Source organism: Pempheris klunzingeri, chromosome 17, assembly GCF_042242105.1.
Source record: "Pempheris klunzingeri isolate RE-2024b chromosome 17, fPemKlu1.hap1, whole genome shotgun sequence".
NCBI classification, from domain to species: Eukaryota; Metazoa; Chordata; class Actinopteri; order Acropomatiformes; family Pempheridae; genus Pempheris; species Pempheris klunzingeri.
The window spans coordinates 510244-526125 of record NC_092028.1 but is presented as its reverse complement, the minus strand read 5'-3'; the positions used below and the strand labels follow the sequence as shown (position 1 = coordinate 526125).

Genomic DNA, 15882 nt, shown 5'->3' with positions numbered 1-15882 from the left:
GATGGTTTCATTCTCCAGAACAGACTCTGAGTTCATTGACATACAGGAGGACCTTTAGTCCCGGATGCTTAGGGCGGTGGACTATGGGGGGGGATTATACACTCCCCTCCAAAAGTATTGGAACAGTGAGGCCAATTCCTTTACTTTTGCTGTAGACTGAAAACATTTGGGGTTGACATTAAAAGATGAATATGAGACAAGAGATCAACATTTCAGCTTTTATTTCCAGGTATTTACATCTGGATCTGATACACAACTTAGAAGTTAGCACCCTTTGTTTGAACCCACCCATTTTTCATGTGAGCAAAAGTATTGGAACATGTGACTGACAGGTGTGTTTTGATGCCCTGGTGTGTCCTGTTACATTGATTATTCAAACAATAAATAGCTGAATGTCTACGTTCAGTTTCAGATTTGGGTTTTGCCTGTGCAGACTGCATTTATAGTTAGAGGTGTAACCAACAAGAAAACCAGAGAGCTGTCCATGGGTGAAAAACAAGCAATTGTGAAGCTGAGAGAAGATGGAAAATCAATCAGAGTCATTGCACAAACATTGGCCATAGCCAGTACAACCATTTGGAATGTCATGAAGAAGAAAGAAACCACTGGTGTACTAAGTAACAGACGTCGAACGGGTAGACCAAGGAAAACAGCAGCAGTTGATGACAGAGACATTGTGAGAGCTGTAAAGAAAGACCCTAAAACAACTGTTGACATCAGCATCAACCTCCAGAGAGCAGGAGAGAAGGTGTCACAGTCTACTGTTCGCAGAAGACTTCACGAACAAAAGTACAGAGGCCACACCAGAAGATGCAAACCACTCCTTAGCAAGAAGAACAGGTCCAGAAAAAGTCCAGAGACAAGCCTAAAAATTCTGGGACAAAGTTTTATGGACTGATGAGACAAAGATGAACCTTTACCAAAGTGATGGAAAGGCTAAAGTTTGGAGAAAGAGAGGATCTGCTCATGATCCCAAACATACAAGCTCCTCTGTGAAACACAGTGGAGGTCATGTCATGGCTTGGGCCTGCATGGCTTCTTCTGGGATGGGCTCATTCATCTTCACTGATGATGTAACACATGATGGCAGCAGCAAAATGAACTCAGAAGTCTACAGAGACATTTTGTCTGCCAATTTAAAGAAAGATGCAACCAAACTGATTGGGAGATCCTTCATGGTGCAGCAAGATAATGATTCAAAACACACTGCCAAAACAACACAGGAGTTCATCAGGGGCAAGAAGTGGGAGGTTTTAGACTGGCCAAGTCAGTCTCCAGACTTCAACCCTGTAGAGCATGCATTTTACCTGCTAAAGAGCAGACCGAAGGGAGAAACCCCCCAAAACAAACCACAACTGAAAGAGGCTGCGGTGAAGCCTGGAAAAGCATCACATCCAGTCATACCTGATAAAGTGGCCACAGCTCAGAGACGGAGAATCATCACGTGACCTTCAGTCATTCTGCTGTTCAACGGATCTTTTATTACACTTCAACACATTTTACACACAAAAAACCTTCAACCATCAGGTTCAGAGTTTGTGAACAATTCAGAGCATCAAACTTGAAATGAGAGTCCTGTGAGGCTGGACTTGATTCAGCTGGACAAAGAACAGACCAGAACAGGACCTCAGGCAGGTTAAAGTCCACAAACACATCCAGAGGTTAAACTACGACGAGTCTGAAGCTCAGCTGATCAGGTCGGTTCACACACAAGCATTTAAATAACATGACAATAACATGACTGTGCTCTGGTCAGTGACATCACTTCCTCCTGCAGAGGGCGCCAAAGATGTTTGAGTGTTTGTCTTTAAAAGGCTTCAATCAGTCAGACGTGTTCTCTCATCAGGATCATTAAGGCTCAGTATTTAGCTGCTAAAGTGCTGAAATGTCATCAAAGTGTTTAAAAGATAGAAAAGGAGCAGAACAAAGTGAAACCTGGAGTCAAACTCCTTCCAAACAGATTAAAGCTACATTTACATGTTGGATTCACAATAAAGTGACGTGTTCACAGGCGAGTCCTCTTCATCATCGTCGGGTTTCATCGTCTTCATCACTGCAGGAAAAGGTCCAAGGTCAGATCAGACATCAGCCAATCAGAGCCCTTTCTCTCCCCGGGCCCCGTCCCCCTTAGTTACTGTTGCTACCCTGTCAATCAACACGGAAAAGTACTCTGATGTTGTACTTCAGTAAAAGTACTAATACCTCAGTGTACAAATACTCTGATAGAAGTAAAAGTGCTCCTGATACAGATTATCAATAAAGTTTTTTCTGAATCAATATTATACATATTCAGGTACCTGTTGATAACATGTTGTGTTATTGATTTGAATGAGCAAAGCCAGTTATTGATTGGCTGTCGTGGAGGAAGTGGCCTAATGAGAACACACAGCTCACAGCAGTTCTTCTCTACAAACACTGGGTCCTTCAGTCTGAACCCTCCTGTTACCTTCAAAGTTACCAACATCTGATACGTACAACATGTGTACAGGATGTTGAAAACACATCATCATGTTGATTTTATGTTTCCCCAGTTGTCCCCATTAAATTAGGAAAAGTCATTGAATATGGAGCAAAAAAAATGATGTCTAATATTTATTTAGAGACGTTAAACATTGAATGGGGTCAAATTGACCCCAAAGATAATAGGAGGGTTAAATAGTCTGTCGGTAGCTACGCTCATGATGATGCTCACAGACTGGCGCTTCTTTTCTTAAAAATCAGAGTTAATCTGAAACGTATTGCTGAAGTTTTCTGGTCTCTTCAATTCAAATCAAACACGTTTGAAGTAAAGTGACAAACTGACATGAACCTCCTTAAACGGGTAGTTTTTAGATGGGAGTCTGGAGGGAAGGGTCGTACCATGCAGCTGTGCTCGGGGGCGAACGTCACACCTCTCCCTGCCTTCTCCTGAGATCCGCCGCTCACAGGGCTCTTCCGCATGATACCTGGACCAAAACACAAACACCATCATCACCTGGTGTTGCTGTTCTAACCTCTGGTCAGTATTCTGAGTGTGGGGGTCAAGCTGCACCATCTCCTCCCCACCTGCAGGGAGCAGCGCGTCCAGCCTCTGCAGGCTGTTTTTGCGAGGAGGAGGGTAGTTTCCGGGCTTGGAGAGGCGGCGTTGGCGGTAGTTCAGCATGGCGGCCGGAGAGACGATACCAGGGGGCGGGACTTTACCCATCCTCGAGTACAAGTCCTCGATCTCTCGCTTCTGATTGGCTTGCAGGGTCTGCACCTCCGCCAGGTGTCTGTGATCAGGATTAAAGGTTAGAAAGGATCAGATTCAAATGTTCAGAAGGTAAAGTGAACAAACTGTGGCGGTGACACAGTAGATTCAAGGCTTTTATTGATTGATTGGCTAAATTAGTTGAATAAGAGCATATAACTGTGAATGATGAGGTGTGTTTTCCCGCCACCACTGATTGTGTCTCCACCCCTCCCACCTGTGTCACGTTACCTGCCTACCTTGGTACCAAACTGCAGGTAAACACTTTTACTTTAACTACCTGTGGTCTCTTGTGGTTTCCCAGCTGTTACAGGTTTAAACATCAGTGACAATGAACCACGAATATCTCTCTATGCAGATGATGTGATCATATTTTCAACAGAACCAGAGAAGTTAGAACTGTAATCCACCGAAATTGGTTATGACTTTAATAAGTTCAGAGGAGATTTCATTGGTCAGTGTAGGATTTTCTCCACGTTTAAAAAGAAACTTTGGAACTGTGGTAATTTGTTTTACTTGTGTGATAGAACCAGAAGCGGTAAAGAGTCATAAAGTCATACCAGTGTCGGTTTTAAACATCACACACGTTACACCACATCAAGTAAAACCTGGTAGTGCTTCAAAAAATATTTTAAAGCGACTTTATTTAAAAGTTTAAATTGGAGTACTCGACCATCTACCCTAAAAAAGTTATTTTGATGTAAAAAAATCTGGTTACTTGACAGATTCGAAGGCAGCGCTGCAGTTCAGGATTGTTGTATCATGTTCATTAAAACTAAAGGGCTATTCCACTGTTTACTCTGCATCATCAGCATCATCGCATCGATTCACTAATCACCTCTCTCGGAGCTCCTGTAGCTCCGCCCACGTCTCCTCGTTCTCACTCTCTGATTCGTCAGAGCTGAGGCAGGCTGCCGAGCGGTTCATCCCCTCCCACTGAGGGACACTCAGCCTCCGACTCCCCCTCCTCTTCTTCTCCTCTTCCTCCTCCTCTTCCATCCTCCTCTTCTCCTCCTCTTGGTAACTCAGAGGATGACCAGGTGGGGCCGACGTCACAGTGCTGATGCTGCTCTCTGATTCGCTCTCTTCCCCTGTGCTGCTGTCTGAGCTCTCTGATTGGTCCACAGAGGCAGGAGGCGGAGAGTGGGTGGTGGGTGTGGCCTGGCTGAGGGGGCGGGCCTCCTGATGACTGTTTTTAGACGCCATCACCTGGAAACGACCAATGCTGAAGCCTGAAGACTGTTTCACTGAAAGAGAACCAGAAGAAGAACGTGAGTGTTGCCAGTAGTTTGTCTTGAAGGTGGCGCTACAGGTGAGTGAAAGTCAATAGAATCTAAATGGATCATCTTTACTTTGTGTGTTCGTGTTGCAAGTTGATTAACTTATGTCAGTCAGTGTGTTAGTGTAGTGGAGGTCTATAGTGTGTGTGTGTGTGTGCTAGTTAGTCAGTGTGTTAGTGTGTAGTGGAGGTCTATAGTGTGTGTGTGTGTGCTAGTTAGTCAGTGTGTCAGTGTAGTGGAGGTCTATAGTGTGTGTGTGTGTGTGTGTGTGCTAGTTAGTCAGTGTGTCAGTGTGTAGTGGAGGTCTATAGTGTGTGTGTGTGCTAGTTAGTCAGTGTGTTAGTGTAGTGGAGGTCTATAGTGTGTGTGTGTGTGTGTGTGTGCTAGTTAGTCAGTGTGTTAGTGTGTAGTGGAGGTCTATAGTGTGTGTGTGTGTGTGCTAGTTAGTCAGTGTGTTAGTGTAGTGGAGGTCTATAGTGTGTGTGTGTGTGTGTGTGTGTGCTAGTTAGTCAGTGTGTCAGTGTGTAGTGGAGGTCTATAGTGTGTGTGTGCTAGTTAGTCAGTGTGTCAGTGTGTAGTGGAGGTCTATAGTGTGTGTGTGCTAGTTAGTCAGTGTGTAGTGGAGGTCTATAGTGTGTGTGTGTGTGTGCTAGTTAGTCAATGTGTCAGTGTGTAGTGGAGGTCTATAGTGTGTGTGTGCTAGTTAGTCAGTGTGTCAGTGTGTAGTGGAGGTCTATAGTGTGTGTGTGTGTGTGTGTGTGTGTGTGTGTGTGTGCTAGTTAGCCAGTGTGTCAGTGTGTAGTGGAGGTCTATAGTGTGTGTGTGTGTGTGCTAGTTAGTCAGTGTGTCAGTGTGTAGTGGAGGTCTATAGTGTGTGTGTGCTAGTTAGTCAGTGTGTTAGTGTAGTGGAGGTCTATAGTGTGTGTGTGTGTGTGTGTGTGTGTGTGTGTGCTAGTTAGCCAGTGTGTCAGTGTGTAGTGGAGGTCTATAGTGTGTGTGTGTGTGTGCTAGTTAGTCAGTGTGTCAGTGTGTAGTGGAGGTCTATAGTGTGTGTGTGCTAGTTAGTCAGTGTGTCAGTGTGTAGTGGAGGTCTATAGTGTGTGTGTGCTAGTTAGTCAGTGTGTCAGTGTGTAGTGGAGGTCTATAGTGTGTGTGTGTGTGTGCTAGTTAGTCAGTGTGTCAGTGTGTAGTGGAGGTCTATAGTGTGTGTGTGTGTGCTAGTTTGCCAGTGTGTCAGTGTGTAGTGGAGGTCTATAGTGTGTGTGTGTGTGTGCTAGTTAGTCAGTGTGTCAGTGTGTAGTGGAGGTCTATAGTGTGTGTGTGTGTGTGTGTGCTAGTTAGTCAGTGTGTAGTGGAGGTCTATAGTGTGTGTGTGTGTGTGTGCTAGTTAGCCAGTGTGTAGTGGAGGTCTATAGTGTGTGTGTGTGTGCTAGTTAGTAAGTGTGTCAGTGTGTAGTGGAGGTCTATAGTGTGTGTGTGTGTGTGCTAGTTAGTAGTGTGTCAGTGTGTAGTGGAGGTCTATAGTGTGTGTGTGCTAGTTAGTCAGTGTGTTAGTGTGTAGTGGAGGTCTATAGTGTGTGTGTTAGTTAGTCAGTGTGTTAGTGTGTAGTGGAGGTCTATAGTGTGTGTGTGTGTGTGCTAGTTAGCCAGTGTGTAGTGGAGGTCTATAGTGTGTGTGTGTGCTAGTTAGTCAGTGTGTCAGTGTGTAGTGGAGGTCTATAGTGTGTGTGTGTGTGTGTGTGTGTGTGCTAGTTAGTCAGTGTGTCAGTGTGTAGTGGAGGTCTATAGTGTGTGTGTGTGTGTGTGTGTGCTAGTTAGCCAGTGTGTCAGTGTGTAGTGGAGGTCTATAGTGTGTGTGTGCTAGTTAGTCAGTGTGTTAGTGTAGTGGAGGTCTATAGTGTGTGTGTGCTAGTTAGTCAGTGTGTTAGTGTAGTGGAGGTCTATAGTGTGTGTGTGTGTGTGCTAGTTAGTCAGTGTGTCAGTGTGTAGTGGAGGTCTATAGTGTGTGTGTGCTAGTTAGTCAGTGTGTTAGTGTAGTGGAGGTCTATAGTGTGTGTGTGTGTGTGTGTGCTAGTTAGTCAGTGTGTCAGTGTGTAGTGGAGGTCTATAGTGTGTGTGTGCTAGTTAGTCAGTGTGTCAGTGTGTAGTGGAGGTCTATAGTGTGTGTGTGTGTGCTAGTTAGTCAGTGTGTCAGTGTGTAGTGGAGGTCTATAGTGTGTGTGTGTGTGCTAGTTAGTAGTGTGTCAGTGTGTAGTGGAGGTCTATAGTGTGTGTGTGCTAGTTAGTCAGTGTGTTAGTGTGTAGTGGAGGTCTATAGTGTGTGTGTTAGTTAGTCAGTGTGTTAGTGTGTAGTGGAGGTCTATAGTGTGTGTGTGCTAGTTAGTCAGTGTGTTAGTGTGTAGTGGAGGTCTATAGTGTGTGTGTGTGTGTGCTAGTTAGTCAGTGTGTCAGTGTGTAGTGGAGGTCTATAGTGTGTGTGTTAGTTAGTCAGTGTGTTAGTGTGTAGTGGAGGTCTATAGTGTGTGTGTGTGCTAGTTAGTCAGTGTGTTAGTGTGTAGTGGAGGTCTATAGTGTGTGTGCTAGTTAGTCAGTGTGTTAGTGTGTAGTGGAGGTCTATAGTGTGTGTGTTAGTTAGTCAGTGTGTTAGTGTGTAGTGGAGGTCTATAGTGTGTGTGTGTGCTAGTTAGTCAGTGTGTTAGTGTGTAGTGGAGGTCTATGGTGTGTGTGTGTGCTAGTTAGTCAGTGTGTTAGTGTGTAGTGGAGGTCTACAGTGTGTGTGTGTGTGTGCTAGTTAGTCAATGTGTTAGTGTGTAGTGGAGGTCTATAGTGTGTGTGTGCTAGTTAGTCAGTGTGTTAGTGTGTAGTGGAGGTCTATGGTGTGTGTGTGTGCTAGTTAGTCAGTGTGTTAGTGTGTAGTGGAGGTCTACAGTGTGTGTGTGTGTGTGTGTGTGTGTGTTAGTTAGTCAGTGTGTTAGTGTGTAGTGGAGGTCTATAGTGTGTGTGTGCTAGTTAGTCAGTGTGTTAGTGTGTAGTGGAGGTCTATGGTGTGTGTGTGTGTGCTAGTTAGTCAGTGTGTTAGTGTGTAGTGGAGGTCTACAGTGTGTGTGTGTGTGTGTGTGTGTGTGTGTGTGTGTTAGTTAGTCAGTGTGTTAGTGTGTAGTGGAGGTCTATGGTGTGTGTGTGTGCTAGTTAGTCAGTGTGTTAGTGTGTAGTGGAGGTCTACAGTGTGTGTGTGTGTGTGTGTGTGCTAGTTAGTCAGTGTGTTAGTGTGTAGTGGAGGTCTATAGTGTGTGTGTGTGCTAGTTGGTCAGTGTGTTAGTGTGTAGTGGAGGTCTATAGTGTGTGTGTTAGTTAGTCAGTGTGTCAGTGTGTAGTGGAGGTCTATAGTGTGTGTGTGCTAGTTAGTCAGTGTGTTAGTGTGTAGTGGAGGTCTATAGTGTGTGTGTGTGTGCTAGTTAGTCAGTGTGTCAGTGTGTAGTGGAGGTCTATAGTGTGTGTGCTAGTTAGTCAGTGTGTAGTGGAGGTCTATAGTGTGTGTGTGTGCTAGTTAGTCAGTGTGTTAGTGTGTAGTGGAGGTCTATAGTGTGTGTGTGTGTGTTAGTTAGTCAGTGTGTCAGTGTGTAGTGGAGGTCTATAGTGTGTGTGTGCTAGTTAGTCAGTGTGTTAGTGTGTAGTGGAGGTCTATAGTGTGTGTGTTAGTTAGTCAGTGTGTCAGTGTGTAGTGGAGGTCTATAGTGTGTGTGTGCTAGTTAGTCAGTGTGTTAGTGTGTAGTGGAGGTCTATAGTGTGTGTGTGTGTGTGTGCTAGTTAGTCAGTGTGTCAGTGTGTAGTGGAGGTCTATAGTGTGTGTGCTAGTTAGTCAGTGTGTAGTGGAGGTCTATAGTGTGTGTGTGTGCTAGTTAGTCAGTGTGTTAGTGTGTAGTGGAGGTCTATAGTGTGTGTGTGTGTTAGTTAGTCAGTGTGTCAGTGTGTAGTGGAGGTCTATAGTGTGTGTGTTAGTTAGTCAGTGTGTCAGTGTGTAGTGGAGGTCTATAGTGTGTGTGTGCTAGTTAGTCAGTGTGTTAGTGTGTAGTGGAGGTCTATAGTGTGTGTGTGTGTGCTAGTTAGTCAGTGTGTCAGTGTGTAGTGGAGGTCTATAGTGTGTGTGCTAGTTAGTCAGTGTGTCAGTGTGTAGTGGAGGTCTATAGTGTGTGTGCTAGTTAGTCAGTGTGTTAGTGTGTAGTGGAGGTCTATAGTGTGTGTGTGTGTTAGTTAGTCAGTGTGTCAGTGTGTAGTGGAGGTCTATAGTGTGTGTGTGCTAGTTAGTCAGTGTGTCAGTGTGTAGTGGAGGTCTATAGTGTGTGTGTGCTAGTTAGTCAGTGTGTTAGTGTGTAGTGGAGGTCTATGGTGTGAGATCAGCACCAGTTGAATCCGTCACCAAGGTTCATGGTCGGCCTCATATGAGGAGCATGTTTGGACACACTGAGCTGAAGCTGAGTGGACTGACTGGTGGACAGGTGTGTGTCTTACCCTCCTGAATGGGAGACAGGCTGGGTGGCGGGGAGACGGGGGAGGACACCTGGACAGGAGGGAGAACTTTATGATCAGTTATAGATGTGAGCAGATGTCTCATGGTTCTCCTGATGTCCTCCCATTGAAACGTGACAATAAAAGTGACTTCACAGGTGAAAGTTTAAACAATTAAAGGACAGGAAGCAACAAAATAAAGTTTAATGTCAAATAAAAAGGTCAAATATGTTCGTTTGTGTCTTACTCTGTTGGGGGGGGTCGACATAGATGGCGACGAGGCTGAGAGCTCTGCTCTGGGACTGGGAGCACTGGGAGCACTGGGAGCAGTGGTCAGACTGGGTGCAGTGGGAGCACTGGGTGCAGTGGTCAGACTGGGAGCAGTGGGAGCACTGGGTGCAGTGATCAGACTGGGAGCAGTGGGAGCACTGGGTGCAGTGGTCAGACTGGGAGCAGTGGGAGCACTGGGTGCAGTGGTCAGACTGGGAGCAGTGGGGGCACTGGGTGCAGTGGTCAGACTGGGTGCAGTGGTCAGACTGGGAGCACTGGGTGCAGTGGGAGCAGAAATAGCCTCTGAACCTGTGGGCCAGGTAAATGATCAGTGAGTCTGTTCAGTCTGCTGTGATGTCACACTGTGACGTCAGTTGGGACTCACCAGGAGGGGGCGGGGCTAAGATGTCCCTCTGCGGGACAGGACTGTGAGGCTGAAATGAATAAATGAATTCATCATTAAGTGAAACCGATTTCGGACTGAATGAATCAAACGAGTCGTTTATCATCTGATTTTCACAATAAGAGTCTGTGGAAAAGTCTGTTGGGGCCCAACAGCAGCACATGATGGACGCCACTGTTGTAGTTACATGAGAGCTTCAAACCTGGAGAGCTTCCTGGGGGGGTTGAGTACAGGCCCAGGGTCTGTCCCTACAGAGACCAGGTGTCAGAAGCTTACCTGTCTATGACGCTCTTTCCTACCTGTGGTGTGTCAGGTGTCCGTCCGGGCTCCGCCCCGTGCTGGCTGTTTGGGGTGGGCGGGGCGTAAGATGGCTGAGAGGAGAAGGGAGCAGAGAAGGAGGCGTGGCCTGGATGATGGAGCTTGGAGCCTAGTGCTGGAGACATGGGGGGAGAGAGGGAGGCCTGGGGGGAGGGGAAAGGGGAAGAGAGGGAGGCCTGAGGTGAGGGGAAAGGGGGAGACAGGGGCTGGGGGTGAAAGCCATGGTTGGGGGTGCCGGCTGGGGGCATTAAGGACTGGGCCACACTCATGGCTAGAGAGAGGACATTAGCCAGAGAGAAGAGGGGCTGGTCAGTGGGGGGCCAGTGGGGAGGGGGAGGAGGAGCTGAGGAAGAGGAGGAGGGGGTGAGGAGGGAGGGGTTACTGTGGACTTGGGGGAGGCTGGTGGGGGAGGAACTCTGACCAGGAAATTGAGATGTGTAGGGGGAGTAAGGGGGAGAGGGGAGGTGATACTGATACTGAGGGACGAGGTGGGAGGGGGGCTGAGGAGGGGAGTAATGCCTTGGGTAGGGGGGAGGCTGATGGGAGGAAGCTGGAGAGAGGGAGAGGGATGAGATTATGTATCATTTACAGCATTTATGAATGAAGGTCATTTCTCTGATGAAGCAGAGGAAAACTGCTAGCCTAGCTTAGCACAAGGACTGGAATCAGAGGAAAACTGCTAGCCTAGCTTAGCACAAGGACTGGAATCAGAGGAAAACTGTTAGCCTAGCTTAGCACAAGGACTGGAATCAGAGGAAAACTGTTAGCCTAGCTTAGCACAAGGACTGGAATCAGAGGAAAACTGCTAGCCTAGCTTAGCACAAGGACTGGAATCAGAGGAAAACTGCTAGCCTAGCTTAGCACAAGGACTGGAATCAGAGGAAAACTGTTAAACACAAGCTGTGCTGCATTCATGCTTCATTACTCATTCAAAATATTCAGCTGCACGTACCATTCATCTGATCATCTTTGACTGTGCTTTGTGTGTTAACTATTTTATTTTATACATGCGATATCACGATAGAAGTTGCAGAAGAAAAATTAATTACTAGTTCCTCTATATTTTAATCTTTGTGCTAAGCTAGGCTAAGCAAGTCCTGTACTGGAGGAAACTAATAGAGAGAACTGGAGAAGACAGGGAGCGATATGATTTACCCGAATATTAAAGTGGTACCGTGAATTCATTCAAAGTTAAACAGAAACAACAGAGGCCCCAGGACACTGCCCTGAGGGACTCCACAACTATCTGTAGGATTCATCCAAATGTTGGACGCTTCCTTTAATTTCTAAGAAACGGTGACTCAACATATTTGAAAATGATTTTCCAGTTAAAAAAGGGACAGTTGTGAGTTGTTATGAATAACGGGTTTGCGTACCTGATGAGGTGTGGAAGGACTGTGACCTCAGCGGTCTGACGGGGGGCGTGGCCTCAGGGTCGACGTAGAAGTCTCCATCCTTCAGGGGGGAGGGGTCAGTGTCTGCAATGTCTGATGGGAGGACACATCAATGAATCACTCAGTCCGAGGCACGTAAAGACCGACCGTAGAGGTTTTTAAAATAATAGATAAAGATCAGGAGGTCAGAGGTCAGAGGTCATGAAGGAGTCAGTGTGTGTGCTGATTATCAGGTTACAGGCAGGAACAAGTTACCTGAACCGTGCGGCTGCGTGAAACATATCAAATCATGTGACATCTCCTCCATCCATCACCACTGTTTTATATTTTTATATTTTCTGTCGTGTGTTTAAAAAACCTTCACCCGTGTTTCCTCCTTTTCTCACCAGGAAGTGAAGATGAGGACAGCGTTCTGGAGAGGCGGTGGGCCGGCAGGTTCGGCTGACGGGAGAATAACATAACATCAGAAAAAGCAGTGAAACAAGAAGGAAACAAAACACTCGATCAGGTGTAACTTAAAGTGAGGCCCTCTGGGGTCTTTGGCATGTGAATACGTCAGTTTTAAGATGTTTTAATATGACTATTCACACACACACACGGACCAGGGACTCAGGCAGCGTGGTAGTGGCGGTCAGGTGAGCTGGCTGCTGTTGATACATCATAGACTCCGCCCTGCTGATGATGTCATACATGCGGTGGATGAATCCTTGTCGCTCTGACGGCAGAATGAAGTCTCTGTGGATCTGAACACACACACGCAGGTGAAAGGAAGCTAAACTGATCCGTGCTGATAACTGATAACTAAAGCCCCCCCAAGCTTCAGCCTCCCATTTAGTGATCTGTAGACGACAACAGGAACAACAGGAAGAACTCCCCATTAACCCTTTATCGGGCAAGGGACCACATTTGGTAACTTCAGTGGGAGTTCAACATGCCCCCCCTTCTACCAGATTTCTCCAAGCCAATCAGCCACAATCAGGCTACATGACAGGCCGGCAAGAAATTGATTTTCACCACAACACTACATTTTTATTTTGAAAAACTCCCAAAAGTAAACAAGTCTTGTAATGAGCACCAGTGATGGTCTGGGGTTCAAATCTGGAATCTCTAAGGATTTCACTGAGTGCCCTATAAAGGGTTAACAGGCTCCGAGCAGGACTGATCAGTACATTTCACTGGTAGTTTACTGATCTGGACACTCAGGGAGGTACAAACGGCTGTCGCTGGGACCCCTCTCACTCACGACTGAAACTTGCACTCTGATTGGCTGCTGCTGCTCACCATCACAGAGGCGATGTCCTCTGGATTGTCTCCGTCCAGGTCAAACTTAAACGTCACCATCTTACTGTTGTGAGTCTGCAGCTGACACTCCACGACCCGGTCCACCATGTCGGACAGCTGAACACACACACACACACACACACACACAGTGTCACACACAGCATGTGATACGTTATATTTGAATCCAGTGATTGCAGTGACTCAGGCTTTCACCCCTGTGATTTTCAGACGAGCTCTCGCTCTCCTCTTGAACTGCTTGGCAGCCGCCTGTTTGTCTGCTTCCTGTTTGCCCTTATCTGATTGGCCGTCATTGCCATCACTCAAACCTGAGGTCACATCAGAGGCGTAGCTACGACCACAGGGTGGAGAGAGAAAAGATGGTCAAACGTTTTAACATGAAACAACACAAGCAGGTTCAACATCCTGTGGTTTATCAAACGAGTCTGTGTACTGCCTTTGTGAGGACAGTGTGTGTGAGGACAGTGTGAGGACAGTGTGTGTGAGGACAGTGTGTGTGAGGACAGTGTGAGGACAGTGTGTGTGAGGACAGTGTGTGTGAGGACAGTGTGAGGACAGTGTGTGTGAGGACAGTGTGTGTGTGAGGACAGTGTGTGTGAGGACAGTGTGTGTGAGGACAGTGTGTGTGAGGACAGTGTGAGGACAGTGTGTATGTGAGGACAGTGTGTGTGTGAGGACAGTGTGTGTGTGTGAGGACAGTGTGTGTGTGAGGACAGTGTGTGTGAGGACAGTGTGTGTGAGGACAGTGTGTCTGTGAGGACAGTGTGTGTGTGAGGACAGTGTGTGTGAAGACAGTGTGAGGACAGTGTGTGTGTGAGGACAGTGTGTGTGTGAGGACAGTGTGTGTGTGAGGACAGTGTGTGTGAGGACAGTGTGAGGACAGTGTGTGTGTGAGGACAGTGTGTGTGTGAGGACAGTGTGTGTGAGGACAGTGTGTGTGTGAGGACAGTGTGTGTGAGGACAGTGTGTGTGAGGACATTTCAGAGGTTTAGATTAAGGTCATATTGATGAAGGGCCTCAAAAGTATGGAAACGAATGTGTGTGTGTGTGTGTGTGTGTGTGTGTGTGTTACCTGTCCACAGGTGAGGAGAAGCCACAGACTGATCCAGATGACTGTCGCTCTGCATTGTTGGACACAGCGATGCTCTGGAGAAGACACAAAGAGAGCTGAAGACATGTTTGTTTACCCATGATGCACAGGGTCAGTCTCTCACAGCTGATTGGTCCACAGCTCCCCTGTCAGTACAGACTTATCTCCCCTAGAGGGAGACACACACTGTCTGCAGAGGATGGACCCCTGGATGTTCAGACAGCAGCTCCTGTCTGCAGAGGATGAACCCCTGGATGTTCAGACAGCAGCTCCCGTCTGCAGAGGATGAACCCCTGGATGTTCAGACAGCAGCTCCCGTCTGCAGAGGATGAACCCCTGGATGTTTGCAGCCTGCAGCCTGTTTTCTCCACTTTAGCCCCGCCCCCTACTCACCTTGGGGAAGCGCAGCACGGGAAAGGGCGGAGCTTTGGACGGAGCCCGGGTCACAGAGGGAGGGGCCACCCTGGGGAGAGGGGTTTCCCAAGCCACGGGAGCAGGGGTGGAAACAGGAGGCAAAGGGGCAGGGCTAGTGACAGGAGTGGCCACCTTCTCCGAGACACCTGAGGAGCTGAAGGAGGTGTCCATCTCACAGTCCGCTGCCATGGCAACCAGAGGTTAAGGTCATGAGAATGAAATATGTTTTGAAAAGTCAGTTAAATAAATTAAATTAGTATAATAAAATAATTCTACATAGTAAACAGTATTATAATAATGCTGACATGTGGCGGAGGAGTACGAGGTGTGTTTGGTGGTCTTGTCATCCTCGTCTCCTTCCATCCTGCTGGGGACACCGCCGATCCCAGAATCCACCGGGCTGATGCTCGATGACAGCGCCGATGATGTCGTTGTTGCCGAGGGCGGGGCTTGTATCCAGGCAGGGGCGGGTCCACCAACTGAGTCCTGCTGCGAATTTGGAAGCCTCATGAATTGATTAAACTCACTATGTAAATATGGAAGTGTCCATGGCTGTTTCCATGGAAACAGCCTCAAACACACCTGATTGGCTACCCTCCTTACTGGTCTCTGATTGGGCGGCTCAGGTGGCCGGGGGGCGGGGTCACACTCTTCCTCGATGGCAGCTTCCTTCTGGCGGCTCAGAGCTTCCTCCAGCAGGTGCCGCTGTTTTTCCCGCTGACGTTTTATGGCCGTCACTCTGTGTCTGATCGCCATGGCAACCACCTTATAGTCTGCCTCACAGACGAACCCCAGTACCACCTGAGAGACAGACAGAGACAGGTGAGACCACCTCCACCTGTCTGCTTGCCAGGTGATCATCAGTGTGATGTCATCAGCGTGGCGGCAGTGAGGGTACCATCTCCTGCGCGACCTCTTCTGGAACGTCTTTGTACAGCTCGAACAGGAACTCGATGGCGTTGTTGTCTTTGTATTTCCCGTGGAGCTTCTTGTTGTGGTCCATCCGGAGCCAGAGCTTCAGCGCCGCCTTGGCGCCGTCATCGTCCTCTGCCAGATCCACGTGGACTCCCAGCTGCTCCTGGAAGAACCGGTGGTCCAGCAGGTCCTGAACCGTGAACCTGCAGGAGGAAACCGACACGACAAACCGCCGGCTCAGAGTCTAACACGTCTGACACAAAATCACAAAAGCTCATAAAATGTTGACGTAATTTCAGTTTTATTCTAATTTAATTTTATTTCTAAAGACTGTCCTGCACTTCATAGAGAGCTGAAGTCCCGCCCCCGTCCAGCGGACGGACGCGTGACCTGATGTCAGTAAAAATCTGTCCGGTCGTCAACGGCAGGAGACAAATAAAGTTTAAATGTGTTTGAAGTGTTCCCTGAATCTTACACATGATGCTTGTCAGTTAAGAGATGAAGTCAGTAAAGTGAAGACGGTAAAGAACCATTTAGTTTGGAGTCAAAGCTCTCAGTGAGCTTCATCCTCTGGTCCCCTGCTAGCTAGCTAGCTACGCTACGTCCCTGTGCTACTGACCCCTTCTCTGATTATCGGATCTTATCACAGACTCCTGGTCCTCTGATCAGAAGCCCCAGAAGGATCGGACCCTCGACCTGCTGCTGGGACCACATCCTGATACCAAACACACTCAGAGCAGCTGTAGCGCCGCCGGCTAGCTCGA

At 47.6% G+C, this 15882-nt stretch overlaps 1 protein-coding gene across 7 annotated transcripts in view; it reads right to left on the bottom strand.

Moving 5' to 3' along the window:
- Nucleotides 1–204: 204 nt before the first annotated feature.
- Nucleotides 205–15882, bottom strand: part of LOC139216597 (serine/threonine-protein kinase WNK4-like) — a 23354-nt gene continuing 7676 nt past the window's right edge. For 3 of the 7 annotated variants that reach the window (XM_070847762.1, XM_070847764.1, XM_070847763.1), the window contains exons 7-23: nt 15102–15321; nt 14509–15004; nt 14183–14385; nt 13772–13845; nt 12895–13030; nt 12682–12798; nt 12003–12143; nt 11787–11841; nt 11383–11493; nt 9988–10556; nt 9671–9719; nt 9263–9594; nt 9019–9067; nt 4068–4476; nt 3046–3251; nt 2860–2945; nt 205–2053 (exon numbers count right to left, since the gene is read on the bottom strand). In XM_070847762.1, the coding sequence (XP_070703863.1) occupies nt 2051–2053; nt 2860–2945; nt 3046–3251; nt 4068–4476; nt 9019–9067; nt 9263–9594; nt 9671–9719; nt 9988–10556; nt 11383–11493; nt 11787–11841; nt 12003–12143; nt 12682–12798; nt 12895–13030; nt 13772–13845; nt 14183–14385; nt 14509–15004; nt 15102–15321 (3256 nt within the window). In that variant the 3' untranslated portion in view covers nt 205–2050. The remainder of the gene's footprint in view (nt 2054–2859; nt 2946–3045; nt 3252–4067; nt 4477–9018; nt 9068–9262; nt 9595–9670; nt 9720–9987; nt 10557–11382; nt 11494–11786; nt 11842–12002; nt 12144–12681; nt 12799–12894; nt 13031–13771; nt 13846–14182; nt 14386–14508; nt 15005–15101; nt 15322–15882) is intronic. The other 4 variants (XM_070847765.1, XM_070847766.1, XM_070847768.1 and 1 more) reach the window with 4 other exon arrangements.